The sequence below is a fragment of the Cygnus atratus genome, chromosome 27 (genome assembly GCF_013377495.2).
Source record: "Cygnus atratus isolate AKBS03 ecotype Queensland, Australia chromosome 27, CAtr_DNAZoo_HiC_assembly, whole genome shotgun sequence".
NCBI lineage: Eukaryota > Metazoa > Chordata > Aves > Anseriformes > Anatidae > Cygnus > Cygnus atratus.
In genome coordinates this window covers 1,906,430-1,921,150 of record NC_066388.1, presented here as the reverse complement: position 1 = coordinate 1,921,150, position 14,721 = coordinate 1,906,430, and the positions used below count along the sequence as shown (strand labels likewise).

General features: G+C 56.1%; 1 protein-coding gene across 2 annotated transcripts in view; it reads right to left on the bottom strand.

Moving 5' to 3' along the window:
- Positions 1-12,250, bottom strand: part of XPO7 (exportin 7) — a 47,256-nt gene extending 35,006 nt beyond the window's left edge. For both annotated transcript variants that reach the window (XM_035562661.2, XM_035562662.2), the window contains exon 1: positions 12,176-12,250. In XM_035562661.2, the coding sequence (XP_035418554.1) occupies positions 12,176-12,193 (18 nt within the window). In that variant the 5' untranslated portion in view covers positions 12,194-12,250. The remainder of the gene's footprint in view (positions 1-12,175) is intronic.
- Between the last annotated feature and the right edge of the window lie 2,471 nt (positions 12,251-14,721).

The following is a 14,721-nucleotide window of genomic DNA, read 5'->3' as shown; positions in this document are numbered from 1 at the left end:
GGTGCGAAAGGCGAGGCAAAAAGAAGAAAAAGCACCAAAAGCAATCACAACTAACCCAAATGTGAGTTTTTTACTCTTTTCAGGACAAGCAGCTCGGAAAGGGCTCTATAAAGCAAACTTGAGGAGCCAGCTGAGAAGCCGGGTGCTTGCACCTAGAGGTGCCCAGGCAGCGGGCGAGCCATCGGGGCTGGGACCTGGGACGGCGCTTGGCCACCAGCAGTGCTGAGTCTTGGGGGCAGCCCCGACCCCCAAAACCCCCCTCGTCGCTGCCTCCCAGCCTCCCCGACTGCTCCGATCTGCTCCTCTGGTGGCGGCACCGAAACCCGAGGATTTTCGGTCGTGTTAACACGCATTGGTGCACCCAAGGTACTTCTGCGGTAACGAAAACCCTTTTGGTCCCATTTCTCTCTGACTTGGCACCGTACCCAGGCTGAACAACAAGTTGGCACAGCAGCCAGCTCCCAGACAGGAGCATTTATCTCAAACGCACGCTTAAAAGCCCCAAACTGCCACCGTATTCCTCACAGAAGCACTCACATCAGCTTCCTCGGCTCGGAGCTCAGCACGGGCTGCCACCATCTGCCCGCCCCTCCTGTGCGCACACGCTTTTTCCCCTCTGAAGTCAAGACCCAAACAATCCCGACACTTTTCCCCGACGTCCACGGGGAAGATTTTTATCCCAACGTGACGTTTGGATGTATTCAGTTACGTTTTGCTGGCCCGCAGAGCTTTAAATGAGCAGGTTCAGGGAGGGAAAGCAGGGTGGGAAAGCAAACAGAGGTCACCAACACCCCCGATACAAGCACTGACCGACAGTGCAGCGTTTGGGCTCAAATCATCCTCGGACGACTGCTGGACACGGGAGCCAGGCAAACGGGCTGTCAGCGAATGCTTTTCCCATACAGCCTTTACAGTTTACGTTACAGAGATCGGTTATTTTTTAATTTAACGTTAAATACTTTAAAATTTAAGTGTCGTTTTGGATTATTTTATAATCCGTTTCTCTAGCCAACCTGTGCCGAAAAAACAACTGACTCAGGGTGCCAAAAATAAAGGAGAGAGAATCTTCTCTTGTAGGTCAATTTACTGCGGCTATTTATAATTAAATATTTGTGCTGCTGCGAACGGAAGTCAAATAAGTTTGTGCCCCTACAAGAAAACAAAAACACACGACAGAAACCCCACCAGCTTTTGCTCCATCCCCCCAGACTGCAGCGCAGCCCTACCGGGGCAGGATCCACTGGAGGATCCCAGCCAGCACAACACGAAACGCGCGACATTTTACCCAAACGTGATTGTTTTGTATGCAGAAGCAGCGTTTTTCACCGAGGGAATGTTTATCAGAGCCTACCCAACTCGACAAATGATTAGCACAGCTTCCACTCCCTTTCCTCCTGGCAGCAGGAGCTCGGAGGAAGGTTTGCTGCAGACCAGCGTCCTCCAGAGCCACCGGTTGTCTTCTCCGCTGGGCTCAGCACGACGTGTTCTCCTCCACGGGGGAGCAGGAACACCTATGAACCCTGCAACATGTTGCTGCTTATTTCTTTAATGTCAAACGCTGGGAAGAATTGAGTCTTCCTCCGTATACGGCATCCCCTTTATAAGATCTCGGCCTCAGATGCTTGCCCACCAAAAGTTGCTGTGAAGCTCAAAACACGGAAGAAAAGCAACCCATGAATCTTATTTATGCTACAAGCTGCAAACAAAACTCATCACTGCTCGGTGTTTTCCCCATGGTGAAGATAAACAATGTGTGATCATCTTTAAAATGATAAATACTACAAGGAAAATAACAGCTACCTGAAAGGAGTCCCTGGGGGACGGCTGTGGAATTGATCTTATATTACACGGTTGCTTAAGCAACGCTCTTTACATCCAAGGGCTGCAATAAGCTCTAGGCAGGTTTAGCTCAATAGAGTTTGACTTCGCCACGCTGACAGTTCCCATTTCAGAAAATTGAGGAAACGCACGCTGTGTTCGGCACGCTCAAGATGGCAGAGCCGGAAAGGAGGCAGGAGCGCGGAGCGAGCCCTGACGGCTCAGGGGGAGGAGGCGAGCAAGAGGCTCGCAGATGCAGACGTCTAAAATGGAGCATTTGGCTTAACGAGATCAAGCCAAAACTTTGCTGCTGCCTGGTGGTTCTTATCCTGAAGGATGTGCGCTGCTGTAATTCCTCCAGACGCACATTGTTTCCAAGCCATTCCTTCTTCCTGCCTTCTGGTTACTGACTCCCTGAGCCAGGGATCCTGCAACATGTTTCATACGGTTATTTTCATCCCAAGCACACTCAGCCGTTCTCGTATCCCCCGACCGATTCCCCCATATGTGATAATCGCAGCCAGCCCCTGCGAGCGCCGGGAAACCAGAGGGCATGCAACGAGATCTGTGTGTCCTTCATCACTGGGAGCACGCAACAGGCACCAGAAGTAGAGTCACCACGTTCCCACCTCCAGCCTTGGCACCTCCGGGGGTGGGAAGGGGCCACCATCCATTCCTGCTTTCCTTTGAAGGTTTTATGGCCAAGAAATGTGGATTTCTGTACTTGCCATACGCGTACGTGCTTCTGAACACTCATGCGGTGTTAAAAGGAGCCGCACAAGAGGCAGGGGCTGCGCACGCCGCTCCAGCGCGGCACCTGAAGCCTTGGGTCCGATCCTGCGCCGGGTTTCGGAGCTGCAGACAGGAGCTGGCTCCCCCCAGTCCCTCGCTGACTTCTCGGCGAGACCAGGAGGAGGGAGATGCGGCGAGCAGTCAGGGCTCGGAAGCGCTGGGATTTAACAAATGCAGCCGTGCAATGAAGATCCATCGCAGCAGTCAACGGGCCCCGGTGATTGAAGCGACTGAGGCTCAGAGAATGCCTCAGGTCACTCGATGAATGTCAGGTATTTCAACCAAAAATAAAAAAGCTTTTAAGCTGAGCGATGCAACTGCTAACTGCCAAGGACCAGTATGATGCACTCGGTAAGTACTCGTCACTGTAAAATCGAGGTCTCATGGCTCATCACCCTCATTTGTTAAGAGAATCCGAGCAATAAATTGCCCGTTTCCATTTATCCTACTAATAACAGAGAAAGCAAACTCACTTACGCCCTTCCAGCACATCTCACAAAATTATTTATTGCAGCGGTACTTTCAGGCAGCTCCCCGCATCTCTCCGGGTATCAATAAAGCTCTCGTTTCTTTCTCCAAGACAAATGGTCTTCAAGCCAGGCTGGAAGGGGACTTCTGTCGGGATTCAGCCCCGCCATTTTACTCCACGATGCTGTAGAGCGACTAGAGAAACGCTTCAAATTAACACCAACATCCCCCTAACTCCTGCCACCACGCAGCCTCATGCGTCACGCGGAAACGAGGATGGCCTCCAGCCCAAGGAGCCTCAAGAACAGGAACGCGATACCCTTAGCGGCTGGGGAGACGCAGCAGAAACTCTTCAATATTCTAGTTGGGCGCAAAGGACGACTGCTGCGTAATGTTATCGAGGCTTAGCCACACACACGGCTGCACTTACGGAGCCATCTGGTAGGAAGTTAGGAGGAAAAAGAGCTAGCGCTCAGCTTTCACACACAGGGCACGTCCCAAGTGAGCCGTCCTGAAACCGATCATACCTCTGAGGTATGACGGCTGCGCTTGGCCTTCACCGGGACGTCAGGTGCAGGCAGAATCCACGTGCGCGCGCACACCCACAGCCATGAAAAATTAAGAGGAGGTTTGACAGCACATCAGAATCGGTTTTAAGGACAAAAGGCTGCGGTGAAAACGGGATGTGACCCCGCTTTTGGTGCTGACCAGCTGGCTGTGTTTATTTCGCTGCGTCGGGGGCTTGCACTTTTCACTTAATCCACCCCAAATAAGCTCACGAAGCTGGTGACCCCAGCTCCCAGCGCTGCTCCCCTGCGACAACACCTAGATCCACCGCACGAGGTGCTGCAAACGCCGACAAAGCAGGGAGCCGTACGTCCTTCCTCTGCGCCTCCTCGCTGCGCGCTGGAGCGAGCTACGTGGCACCACCGCTGAGCTCGCCCGGGTACCAAGGGCGAAATCCGCTGTTTGTGCTGACTGCAGGAGGATGAACTCAGCCCGAAGCCTGCCGAACACAGCTACGCCTTAAAAACGCCCCGGGGGAAAAGAGAATCTCGAAACACAGGGTGAAGCTGGAGGTTTTCAGCCCCTCGTGCCACGCAGCCGCGGGGGTCTTTGCTCTGACCTCGGGAAACCCAAAGCAGATTTGGCATCTCCCAAGGCCACGGGCACAGCATCACTTTTAGCTGTGAGATGGAGGGGAAACCAGCCCGAAGGAATGGTTTCTTCTTCTCAGACAGGCGTACAATCTGAGCAGAAGTCGCCCGTGAAACAAGCCGTAACATTTATTTATTGCAACCAAGTAATATTTAATTTCAAAACTAAAAAAAAAAAAAAAAAAAAAAAGGCAATAAAAACAATTACTAAACTCAAGTTGCTAAATTTCTCTGTCATAATGTTTGCCTGAGCGGTTTCATTACCTTTCCCCAAATGAAAAACGTTCAGGCAGCATCTTGGCTTCCCCTCCACGTGCAGCACTGAGCCTGATATGATGCACACGCTGTGTTTTTTTTTTAAGCTGCTAATTGGAAGGTCTGACTCCTCTGGAAAAGTGGTCACATATCTATCATCTCCTCTGAAGATTACATCTAATTGTGCCGTGTTATTCACCTGAATACGTGATTTAGGAGAGGAGGGAAGCACCTTGTCGTAGAACAAATGGGGAAATAAAACAAGAGCAGAGAGCTCTTGGGTGAAAATGTAAGAATAAAACGAGAGCAGCGATCCCCACTGACGCTGCTGAAGCTGTAAGGAGAGCTCCCCGGTGCTGTAATCCAAGCCCACATCTAGGAACGGATAAATTACTGAATTCTACCCCAAGAAAAGCCTTTCTCCCCGTGGGAGGACCCAGCAGGGCCCTAAGCGAGGGCCCCGCAGTGCCTCAGTAAGCGCAGCAGGCAGGTGCTCCTGCGATTTCGGAACAAAACCGGGCGGCTGGAGCAGCACCAACACCTTTGCTCCAACAATGGGAGCGTGAGTCACCCCTGCTTCTCCTTACCTTTTCGGTTGTACGCCACAGCTAACACGCTGCTGCAGAAATCCCACGGTTTCGACCTCGCTTTGTGAGAACTGCATGCTCCTCGTGCGGCTGAGGGCTTTTCGTCTGGCAGAGGCTGGCCGTTTCCTAACGAGCAGCAGCCAGGAAATTAGGAAACAGCAAGCACAACACGCACGTGGGGCAAGCGCGGTGCTGAAGGCACCGAGAAGGGAGAGCTGCGACCGTTCGGAGGAGCCAAACCTCGCTAAAATCCCCTCTACCCGTTGCTACCCAGCAGAGAACGCATTCCAGCAAGGAAGCTGCTTCGGGGCTGCCCAAACGCACCGTCCAGAAGCGGCAAAATGACTCGAGCGCTGCAAGTTGCCTCCGAGTCACCGGCTAAGCTGCAGCTACGGACGTTATCTGTGGCTAGAAGAGAAACAACCGAATTAGCGCTTTCCAGTACAGCGTCCTTGGACTATAACTCCTGTAATCACCGCGTTCACAAACACCGAGCTGGCGATACGAGGGCACCGCGGCTTCAAACGGGAATCCAAAACACTCGGATGACACAGAAATAACATCCTTGCCCAGGGTGTTTAGCAGAACAATTAAATCAGAACACTGGGCTGAGGAATAAACCACGTAGAAGGTGCGTTGAGGAACCATGCATGAAGGAAAACGCCACCGCGGGCCTGACACAGATCCTGTGCAGATCCGAAGTTGTGAGTCCACAGGGTACGTGGACGCAGAGCTCATTTTAGTGGCAACAGATAAAAAAGGATGGAAAGGATTTAGAGCTGATCCTGAAGCGGAGGTATTTAGCAGAAAAAGGGAGGCTTTTCCTTTCATAAACTGGTCTTACAACGTAAGACACACGGGCTGTCGACAATCCTGTGACAAAATAAAGAGGCTAAGTGACACGTTTCTCTACCAACAAAAATCTTTCTGATGATCTTAGCCAGTGGGCGACCGGATTTGTGGGGCTTTAGGTAGTCCGGAGCAAGAAACACCGCGCCAGCTGGGACAGGAGCCCCGACCCTTGGGGGCAGCAGCAGTCCTGAGACCTCGAAGGGACTCCTGAGACCACGAAGGTGCCTGGCTGAAGCCAAAAGGTTTATCGCCCTCTCCCTCCCGATACGTTCTCGTGTCTCGAGGCGTGACAAAGCCCGACAGCAGCGGGCTAAAGCCCCTTCTCCGTTCCGAGCCACAGCCAGAGTTGTTCCAGCCACAGCCGGGATGCCAGTGAGCAGCACGGAACCATCCACGGGATGCTTCGCCACCCTGCGTCTTTTACATCATTTTAATATCTCTAGAACCGCGCTATTTTAAATCCTGCAGTTATAAAGGCAAAAGCAATCACGAGTGCCGATCAGTCCATGAAACCCAACGCAAGTACGGGTGCCGCGGCAACTTGGCATGAAATAAAACCAAGAATGAGATAAAGAACCGACAGCCATCGGCACTGACCCATCGCCTCCTCCGTCTGATCATACGGACACAAACTTTACAGATTGACTTGCTGGCCTGCCACATCGGGAGAGAAACCTTCCAAACATCACCTTTTTGGGAAAAAAATAGTCCACCTTTTACAGAATTCAAGGTTTCCAGATGACAAGAAATCCGATCAAGCTACTCTTCAAAGTAGCAACGTGCTTACTTGACATTGGCGGGTAAGGACACTATTTGCCTATCCTATTCTTGCGAATGTCTTCTTGTTTTATTTTCTCGTTACCGTTAAGCACTCCTGTATAATTTATTATGTTCAAAGGAGAACTGTAAAAATTTATAAATTCAAGTTCCGCTAGAAGCATTCCTGTATAATTTACGTTCAAAGGAGAACTGTAAACTTCAAGTTAGAAAGTTCAGCTACAATTCTACATTTGCACTTGAAACTACCCACGTGCAGCAAGCAGAAAGAAGCGCGGTTACACTTTATAAGCTGTTTGAACGATCTCAAAGAAGGACAAGGGCGAGAGCAGAGCATTAGGAGACAAATGTACTTGTACCACAGCGCTGACACAGCCCCAGCTCTGCCCCCAGCAGGGCGCAGATCGGCACGCCGGCCTCGCACCAGGTGAGCCTCCAGCTCCCCCCACGAGCGCCCGATGCAACGTTTAACCAGCACTTGCTGCTGCGGCTCCATCTTCCACCCCGTGCCCACCCGCGGCACACCAACACTGCGCAAGGTGCAGCTCCGGCCAGCTGCGAACGACACGAGCACCGGGCAGGACGCAAACGTCTGCCCCCACCCCGTACCCGAACGCCAGGCTCGCGAAGCACGTCCCTCACCGCGATCTCACACCGCCCGATTTTCAGAGCAGGGCGTCGAGCGCCAGGGCGTGGAGCTGGCGTTTCACCCCGACCGCACGACGAGCTCCCCCCGTGGCGGACCACCACCATTCGAGCGGCAGGAACCTCGAACAAACTTCGCGTTTTGTCCTTACGAATAGAAGGCGAGGCTTCAAGCTTCTGCCGAGGTGCTCTGGGTAGTTTAGCAACTGCCTGCCAGCAGCACCTTTGGTTATTTCGTTCGAGTTAACACACCCTAACCTTACCCACCAAGAACCCCACCACCGGCCGCACGCGCCTTGCAGCTGCGCTGCCCATCGCAGCTGAAAACGCCGACGATTCGACAACCGACAGATCCTCACGGTCTACTCTGCCTCTGAAGTTGTCAGAAGCGTTTACGTGCAGCTTCCCACCGAAGCCCTGAGCTCTGCGCTCACGGCACCAGGACAGGGAGACCTCCAGGGGATTCAGGACGTCCCCACCGCGCACCAAGCGCCCGAGCTGCGACGAAGGCCGTAAGCGACACCTTATCATTTAACGGCTTGTTTGTCCTGCGTGACCCCGAGGAAGTCAAGGCAGGACGCATTTCCCGCCTGCGGCGCGATGCCGCGCTTGCTGGGCACGTTTAGGATTTTACGCAGACCTGTTTGGCCCCCGCACTGCCAGTTTACACCGACCAGAACCGGTCACTCTTCCAAAAATCAGCCCCTCGCAGCCAAGTCACACAGCCCTATCACCAGAAAAGCATCGCATGCTCCTAAACGTCTGCTTGAAACCGCAGCTGAGAGAGAAGCAGGAAGACAAATTTACATTTTCACCAGCAACCTTAAGCAGTGAAAGTACAAGTTCTTAAACTCTGCTTTAGCCCTTCGGGCTCATCAGAACCACCTGCACTGCCCCCAGCCCAGGGGGGCGAGGCATTATTAACGATAACAAAGTTCCTCAGCTAGCGAGCAGCCAGCGTTCTCTTAAAATGATTAAAACGAACAAATCCCCCCTAACTGCATTAGCGCCGGCTGTCAGAGGGAACACGGAACATCTTCTGGGTGGCTCGAGCAGGGAGAGGAGACGGGGCTGCTGCAGCCTGCCCTCGGGGCACAGCGTGCGGCCGGCTCGCGCCCGAGGAGCCCCGGCTGTGCTATGAAGCCCGACAAAAAGCAGCAGCTCCCTGAATCCAACGAAGTCTCTCACAGATTTGCACCGGGCAGGGGTTTCACGCCGAGCCCGCCTCTCGGCGGGCTGCTAACGAGCGTGAAAAGCCACCGAGAAGGCAGCTCCCACGCGGGCTGCTTCAAAACGCCGGCGGCTGGAGGCGAGGGAGAGCGAGCGGAGCCTTACCTGCCGCCGAGGAGTCCTCCCAAAATCGCTCCAGCCAGCAGGCAACAAGAACTGCTGCTGGCGGAGCCCCCAAAGCCGAAAAGGGTTTGTGCCTTTCTATTCAAAGTTTGGCTGCCGGGACCTCGAGGGACTGAGCTTCTGCTACTGCAAGCCTCGACGTTCCAGCCGGAATCCCACTCTGCGGCTCCAGCGCCGAGCATCCAAGCAGCAGCAGCGCGGCTTAAAGAAGTGCATAGTTAAAAAAAAAAAAGAGCCTAATTTGCAAAAGAAATGCTGCCAGCTCTATTTTTAGTCCAAGCAGTGCCTTTACCCTCCCCAGGCCCGGAGCCCTCCCTTGGGCTATTCTGAGATAAATACAAGTCCTCCGCCGCGAGAGCTTGCGGCGCCTCCAACCACACGCACGGAAGGTAAAACCTTGAACTAAAACAAGTGAAAAAGTATTCTAAGCAATTCGCAGCTGGGCAGCAGGCTAAGTCGTGACTCTTTTACCAAGCGAGGGCAAGGTTGCAGAGATATCAAATGGGAAACACGCATCTCAGTCTCCAGGGTTTCCTCCGGAGCAAGCCGAATGTTATAGATTTCTAGAGCCAAATTAGATTTTGTGTTTGAGCCAACACAATGTCCTTTAGAACACAGAAACACAAGGAAAAAAAGGCAGGTTCTATTAGGGATGGAGTGAAACATCCCGGGAAGAGGCCTCAGAAAGCACCGGGAGCAGCAGGGCGTTCGCTGAGCCCTCCAGCACCGGTAGGAAAATTGAAAACCTCCCCAGTCCCCACATCCAGCCCCGTGCTCACACGTGGGGTGCCTGACTTCTGTACGTCACCAGTGTGCAAGGGGGAAAGCGACCCGGGAGCGCCTACCTGAGCACTTCTGGGGGCAAATGAAGGTTTTCCAAGGAGTTCCTTCTGCTACAGCTGTAAGGGAACTGGAAGGGAGCTCCTGATGGCGGCCTGCCCCAGCACAGCACCTGCACCCACCCAGAGCTGCTCCCAGCACAGACGTTTCCCAGCTGGGAGCAGAGCGCCGTCAGCTTGGTAAAAAAATAGGAAAGCTTGGTGAAAACCTCCGGGATTTGGAACACCCTGACCTGAGCCTAAAATCAGGTAAAGAAGGAAAAAAAAATAAAAAAAAGGTGTGATTTCCTTTAAGATACCAGATTCCTTACCTGTCTATTTGAGCACCCACCTCCGTACTTGTCCTTTTACATCTGACGGGCACCAAAATCCTTTCATTTCAGCCTGGAGTCAGCTTACCAAGAGCAGGCAACACGCCACATGGCGGTGACAATGATTTTTAAGTGGCACGAAGCTACGTATTTTTAAAAAAATCGAAACGAATGGAACGTCCGACCCGCAAAGCCACAGAACCAGTCGCCGTCCTACAACAAACACTCCCCCACAGGGATATTCACTCCCAGTAAGCGCATCCTGTTTTAGGGCAACGGCCTGGAAAACATCTAAGAGGTAAGAAAAGCAGAAGGAAGATGAAACGAATCTGTTTCCAAGGCAGAGGGGGAAAGGGGAACAGGATTCATATTCGCCCGTGAAGCTAACTCTCCTGCTGTCCTCAGTGCTTTCCTCTGCTTCTGCTGCGAACAAGTTTAGGCAACGCTTGCAAGCCCCGGATCCGACAGAAATATGCATTCAAAAAAAGGTCGCGTAAGTTCTTGGAGAAACGGACAAGTCGGTGTGCAGCAATTCACTTTAAGGCTGGAGGAGTTCTCAGCCACCCAAAAATCGCCCGATTCTCGCAGCCCCCTGCACCAGCACCACTTTGGTTCCAGGCACCGAGCGGCCTCCCCTGGAAGAGGAGCTCACCGGGAAGGCATCGCACGGTATCCCCAGCGCCACGCGTGGGCCCTCTGACTTCGCATAATCTCCAGTTTTTAAAGACCTACGAGAACACGATGTTCTCCCTGGGTACAGCCCTAGAAGTTCACCATCCTACCGCTCCATATCGCGAACAACTCAAGCTCAGATCCAGTCCCAAGCATCATTTTTGTGCCCCATCAGGTGCTGGCAAACAGCTACAACTCCAGACTTCACGCACAACCCAACCAAAGCTCTCACAGAGCAGCAGCACGACTGTACGAACCTTCTAAACTCCGTAACATTTGTTTGCAAGCCCCAGTTCCTGTTAAAACAGGACCAAATCCCACAGCACGTGCCACAGAACCAGCCCTCGGTTATTCACACCGAGAGGCAACATCTCCTGGCGATGCTGGATAACTCAACAACCGATCCGTTAAACGAATATTATGCTTGACGGCCTGTGCAACTTAGCTCAAATAACGCCAAGACGACCGGAGTTTCACGCGAGGGAAAGCCCTCTCCCCCAAAAATTTAACCTATCAACAAAACCGCCGCGTCCTCCTGCCACAAAGCGATCCAGAGCCAGTTCTGAAGCCAACCTAGCGCTCTCTTTGCTGCCGGGAACTACATGAGGGCTCTTCAGAGCTGCTGCTGGGTGCCTTTACCTGCGGCGGGGAGAAGAAAAAGAGGATAAAAAGCGCTCAGAGCACCCCCAGCCACGACGCCGAGCGATCCCTCCACCTCCGCCCGTCCCGCACAGGCACTGCGCCAGGCTGCAGGTGCCTGACCCCTGCTTGCAAACAAGTTTTCCCTGGGAGCCAAACATCTCCCGAGCCCCCGCCGTTAAACTTTAACCCCCGGAGCCGTGACCCAGCGATGGCGGTGCCCAAACTTCCACTTTCTCACCCCAAAATTTAACAAAGAGCCAGGTAGGGCTTCGGAGCTGCGAGGGCAGCTCTACCCAGTCCTGCAGCAGGGTTTTGAGGGCACGGAGACGAATTTTGGGGTTTTTTTTTAGTGAAAGGAGAGCGGATTTTTAAAGGGAAAGAGGGCAATTTGGAGGATTTGGGGGAAAATATAGGGGGTAATGCAGCGACCCACTCCTCACCCCGGCACCCAGCGCCCCCACACGGGGCTGAGCAGCAGGGAGGTGGCTCCTGAGGGGGGTGCCGAGGGGATCCTGAGGGGGGTGCCGAGGGGGTGCTGAGGGGATCCTGAGGGGGTGCTGAGGGGATCCTGAGGGGGTGCTGAGGGGGGTGCCGAGAGGATCCTGAGGGGGTGCCGAGGGGATCCTGAGGGGGTGCCGAGGGGATCCTGAGGGGGTGCCGAGGGGATCCTGAGGGGGTGCTGAGGGGGGTGCCGAGGGGATCCTGAGGGGGGTGCCGAGGGGGTGCTGAGGGGATCCTGAGGGGGTGCTGAGGGGGGTGCCGAGAGGATCCTGAGGGGGTGCCGAGAGGATCCTGAGGGGGTGCCGAGGGGATCCTGAGGGGGTGCTGAGGGGATCCTGACGGGATCCTCCCCCCCCCCCCTTAGGCCCCACCGCCCCGCCACCCCCTCCCCGCCCCCTTTCAACCCCGCGGCCGGCCGAGGCCTCGCCCCGGGAAGGCTCCGAGGCCCGGAGGAGAGGCCGGGCAGGCCGTGGTGGCCCCCCGGGGCCGGGCGGGCCCCCCCTCACCTGCACATGGTCCGCCATCTTGCGCCATTCATGCTCCGCTCCCCCCGCCTCCGCCGGGCCCCGCCGCGCGCCCGCCTCTCCCCCCCCCGCCCCTGCCCCTTCTTCCCCCAGCGCCGCCGGGGCTGGTGCGCATGCGCGCCGCCCCGCCCCGCCGCCCCGCCGCGCCTGCGCGCGCCGCCCCGCCGCGCCCCAGCCGGCGCGCGCGCTGCTGCTGCTGCTGCTGCTGCTGCTGCGCCCCGCGTGACGTCACGGCGCTGCGCGGCGCGGGGAGCGGCTGGGGGGTGGGGCTTAAAGGGGACGCGGCCTGCGCGCCGTGACGGGGCCTGAGGGGAGCCAGTGGCACCAGTGTAACCAGTGCGCAGCCCCAGTGCTCCCAGTGTCCCCAAAGCCCAGTACCAGTGCTCCCAGTGCCACCACTACATAGCTCCAGTGTTCCCAGTGCCCAGCACCAGTGCCCCCAGAGCAGAACACCAGTGCTCCCAGTGCCTGCAGGGCCCAGTACCAGCGCTCCCAGTGCCACCAGTACACAGCTCCAGTGTCCCCAGAGCTGAACACCAATGCTCCCAGTGCCTGCAGGGCCCAATACCAGTGCTCCCAGTGCTTCCCAGTGCACAGCTCCAGTGTCCCCAGTGCCACCAGAGCCCAGTATCAGTGCTCCCAGTGCCTCACAGTGCACAGCACCAGTGCCCCCAGAGCCCACCACCAGTGCTCCCAGTGCCTGCAGTGCTCCCAGTGCTTCCCAGTGCACAGCTCCAGTGCTCCCAGTGCCTGCAGGGCCCAACACCAGTGCTCCCAGTGCCACCATTGCCCAGCACCAGTGCTCCCAGCACTCCCAGTACTCCCAGTGTATGCAGAGCCCAGTACCCGTGCTCCCAGTGCCCAGCACCAGTTCTCCCAGCGCCTCCAGTGCTCCCAGTGCCTGCAGGGCCCAACACCAGTGCTCCCAGTACTCCCAGTGCCCAATACCAGTGCTCCCAGTGCCTCCCAGTGCCTGCAGGGCCCAACACCAGTGCTCCCAGTGCCCCAAGTGCACAGCTTCAGTGCCCCCAGAGCCCAACACCAGTGCTCCCAGTGCCTGCAGAGCTCAGTACCATAGCTCCCAGTACTACCAGTGCTCCCAGTGTCCCCAGCGCCCCACACCATCGCTTCCCCTGCCTGCAGGCCCAGCACCAGCGCTCCCAGTTAGCGCAGGCCCCTCCCCGCCGCCCCACCCCAGTGCTCCCAGTGCTCCCAGTGACCCCAGCGGGGCCCCCCCAGTCTCTGCCCGGTGCGGGCCGAGGCGGAGGCGGCCGCTGGCGCCCCCTGGCGGCAGGAGGCGGGAGGCACCGGGGGGGCGGGCACCGGGGGGGGGCAGCGCTTCGCATGCACCGAGGGATCCAATGCGTGCACCGAGGGATCCAGGGCTTTGCGTGCATGGAGGGATCCCCTGCATGCACCGAGGGATCCAGTGCTCTGCATGCACCAAGGGATCCCCTGCACATACCAAGGGATCCAGTGCTTTGCATGCACGTAAGGATCACACGTGTGCACCGAGGGATCCAGTGCTTTGCATGCACCAAGGGATCCCCTGCACATACCAAGGGATCCAGTGCTTTGCATGCACGTAAGGATCACACGTGTGCACCGAGGGATCCAGTGCTTTGCATGCTCCGAGGGATCCCCTGCATGCACCGAGGGATCCAGTGCTTTGCATGCTCCGAGGGATCCAATGCATGCACCGAGGGATCCAGTGCTCTGCATGCACCAAGGGATCCCCTGCACATACCAAGGGATCCAGTGCTTTGCATGCACGTAAGGATCACACGTGTGCACCGAGGGATCCAGTGCTTTGCATGCACTGGGGGGTCCCCTGCATGCACTGAGGGATCCAGTGCTTTGCATGCTCCGAGGGATCCAATGCATGCACCGAGGGATCAAGTGCTCTGCATGCATGGAGGGATCCCCTGCATGCACCGAGGGACCCAGTGCTTTGCATGCACCAAGGGATCCCCTGCACATACCAAAGGATCCAGTGCTTTGCATGCACGTAAGGATCACACGCATGCACCGAGGGATCCAGTGCTTTGCACGCATGGAGGGTTCCCCCGCATGCACCGAAGGATCCAGTGCTTTGCACGCCCCGCGGGATTCATTCCCTGCACGCCCCCGGCAGCAGTGCTCGGCGTGCACCAGTGGCCACGGTGCCAGCCCGGGGGGCAGCCCAGCACCCCACGGGCAGCCTGCGGGGTGGCAGCCGGGGAGCCCCCGCAGCTGATGGTTATCGGGAGCACACGCTTCCTGCAAAACCTGTAACACCTCCCACCCTGGCTGCAGCAGAGGTGTAAAAACCAACCTGCTTTTGGGAGAAAAAGGCCTGAGTTTGGAGGCGCAGAACAGCTTCCTACGCGCTGCCCCTCCCCAGAGCGATCCCCTCCATCAGCGCCCAGTCTCAGCCGCCCCGCACCCCACAGAGGTGCTTTTAGGCCCATTTTACAGATAGGAAGGCTGAGTCACGGGTGCGATTTCCAAGCTCGTCCTTTCCCCACGGGGCCGTGCAGCTGCAGGAC